The sequence below is a fragment of the Mandrillus leucophaeus genome, unplaced genomic scaffold (genome assembly GCF_000951045.1).
Source record: "Mandrillus leucophaeus isolate KB7577 unplaced genomic scaffold, Mleu.le_1.0 Scaffold522, whole genome shotgun sequence".
In the NCBI taxonomy this organism is placed as follows: Eukaryota; Metazoa; Chordata; class Mammalia; order Primates; family Cercopithecidae; genus Mandrillus; species Mandrillus leucophaeus.
Window position 1 is genome coordinate 1,049,363 of NW_012105609.1, and position 2,107 is coordinate 1,051,469.

At 58.2% G+C, this 2,107-nt stretch overlaps 1 protein-coding gene across 1 annotated transcript; it reads left to right on the top strand.

The window, feature by feature from the left end:
• NRN1L (neuritin 1-like) lies at positions 1-1,408 on the top strand. Its single transcript, XM_011996724.1, has 3 exons — positions 1-30; positions 762-894; positions 1,014-1,408. The coding sequence occupies exons 2-3, from the start codon at positions 860-862 to the stop codon at positions 1,297-1,299; spliced, it is 321 nt and encodes a 106-aa protein (XP_011852114.1). The 5' UTR covers positions 1-30; positions 762-859; the 3' UTR covers positions 1,300-1,408.
• The last annotated feature ends 699 nt before the right edge of the window (positions 1,409-2,107 follow it).

Sequence of the window (2,107 nt, forward strand, 5' to 3'; positions counted from 1 at the left end):
CCCTGAGGCCGTTGCTGTTGCTGCCCCTCGGTGAGTGCGGGCGTCCGGGGCCCGGGCCACACCCCCTTCTCGCCCAGCCAGGCCAGACTGGGCATAGGGTGTGTGGGAACACTGGGCACCAGGGTGGAGAAGAGTTGCAAGGGCTCCAGGAAGGTGTGCTGGTGACTTCAGGACAGAAAGTGAGAGGCACAAATAGCCCTAGTTATGGGAGAAGGACTCCACAATTTGCATCCCCTCTTATGATAAAGGGAGACATGCCAATGGCAGGACTTATAGATGGGTCATAGGATCCCTAAGTCCTCTCTGAGGGTCTGGCCTGGATCCCAATACCTCTGCATCCTGCCCTGTCTCTCCAAAAATACCTATCTTTAGAGAGAGTTTGGAGGGCCAAGCAAAGCTTGTCTAAACCGCAGAGAGATGCACCTGTTTCTAGTCCCGGGCCTCTGGACCACCCTCCCCTCCACCCTATCCTGATTCCTTCACGTGAACCCTCCTCATCCCACCTGGGGCCCCAGAAGCTCAGAGGAAGAGCTGATTTGGGGGACACAACATCCCCTCCCCCTGTGCAAATCCCAGTCTGGGTCTTACCTTGAAGGGGGCCTGGGTAGGTAATCCCCAGATTTGCCCTTTAGTTCCCTAGGGCACCCTTTTTCCGCTGAGTCACATCCCCAGAGTGCTCCCAGGTAAACAAGCCCCTGGGGGCTGGGGGACAGGCCTGACTCATCCTATCTACCATTCCCCCACCCCCACCCCACTTCTAGTCCTTGTACCTCGCCTGGCAGCAGCTGCAGCGGGCCCAAACCGCTGTGACACCATATACCAGGGCTTCGCCGAGTGTCTCATCCGCTTGGGGGACGGCATGGGCCGCGGAGGCGAGCTGGAGACCATCTGCAGGTACCAGCGGGTGCGAGGCAGTGGCCTAACCTGTGCCACCATTGGGGACTGAACCTTTTATTTCCCAAACCAAAATCTCCTTGCCTCACCTAATCCCCCTAATCTCACTCCCTTAACAGATCTTGGAATGACTTCCATGCCTGTGCCTCTCGGGTCCTGTTGGGCTGTCCGGAGGAGGCAGCTGCAGTGTGGGAATCACTACAACAAGAAGCTCGCCGGGCCCCCCATCCGAGTAACTTGCACACTCTGTGCAGCGCCCCGGTGCATGTTCGGGAGCGCGGTACAGGCTCCAAAACCAACCAGGAGACACTGCCAGCTGCAGCACTTGCACTCCCCATGGCCCCTGCGCCCCCACTGCTGGCGGCTGCTCTGGCTCTGACCTACCTCCTGGGGCCTCTGGCCTAGCCTATCAGGTCAGGTGGCAGTGCCTGTGCCTCCAGCCCTGCCCTGGCGGTGGTTGTCCAGGCTCTGCAGAGCGCAGCAGGGCTTTTCATTAAAGGTATTTATATTTGTACTAAGCTCCTTCCTTTCTCCTGGCTGCGGCCTTGCTTGGCTGGGGCCAGGGACTCCCAGAAACTGATCCTTTGCTTGGATGGAATGGGCGGGGCTGAGGGCCACCACAGGGGACTCAATCTTCCTCCTTACAAACACTGGTTTCCCAGCGGCAGCGCAAAGCTTTCCATTTCGTGCAGGTCCCAAGAGCTCCTCCAGTGGAGACCAGAGATCTGCCGGAATGCACAGTCTTCCTCTACTTTCCTATGCTGGCTTGGGGTCGGGAGGGCGGGGTCTCAGCCCTGCACTCCTAGCACTGCCTACCCCTTCTATCCCGGCCCCTGGGGGCCAGGTGAGCTGGTGAAGTGCCCTTGATCTCAGCTCCACCCCCTCCCCAGCCTCTGGGCTCCTGACCATTTCACCTTCTCCTCTCTCTGCCTGTCACCTCAGCCTTCAAGGCACAGCACAGACTGTGTGCTCAGTCCCTTCCTCTGGCTTTCTGGTCTGTCTGAAGGAGGCCTGTTCTAGAAGGTGGGGAGCCTCTGTTGAAGTCCACATTCAAGCCCCTGATATGACCTGAAGTGGCAAAAACTGGGGTTACTGTAAGGGTTCCTCTGGCCTCTGCTCTCCACAACCTTGTTCTTTGAGAAGAGGTAGGCGGTGTGTTGTCAAAACAACTGCAGAAGGCTTTCTGGAAGCCGTGGAATGACAGCATGTGGTG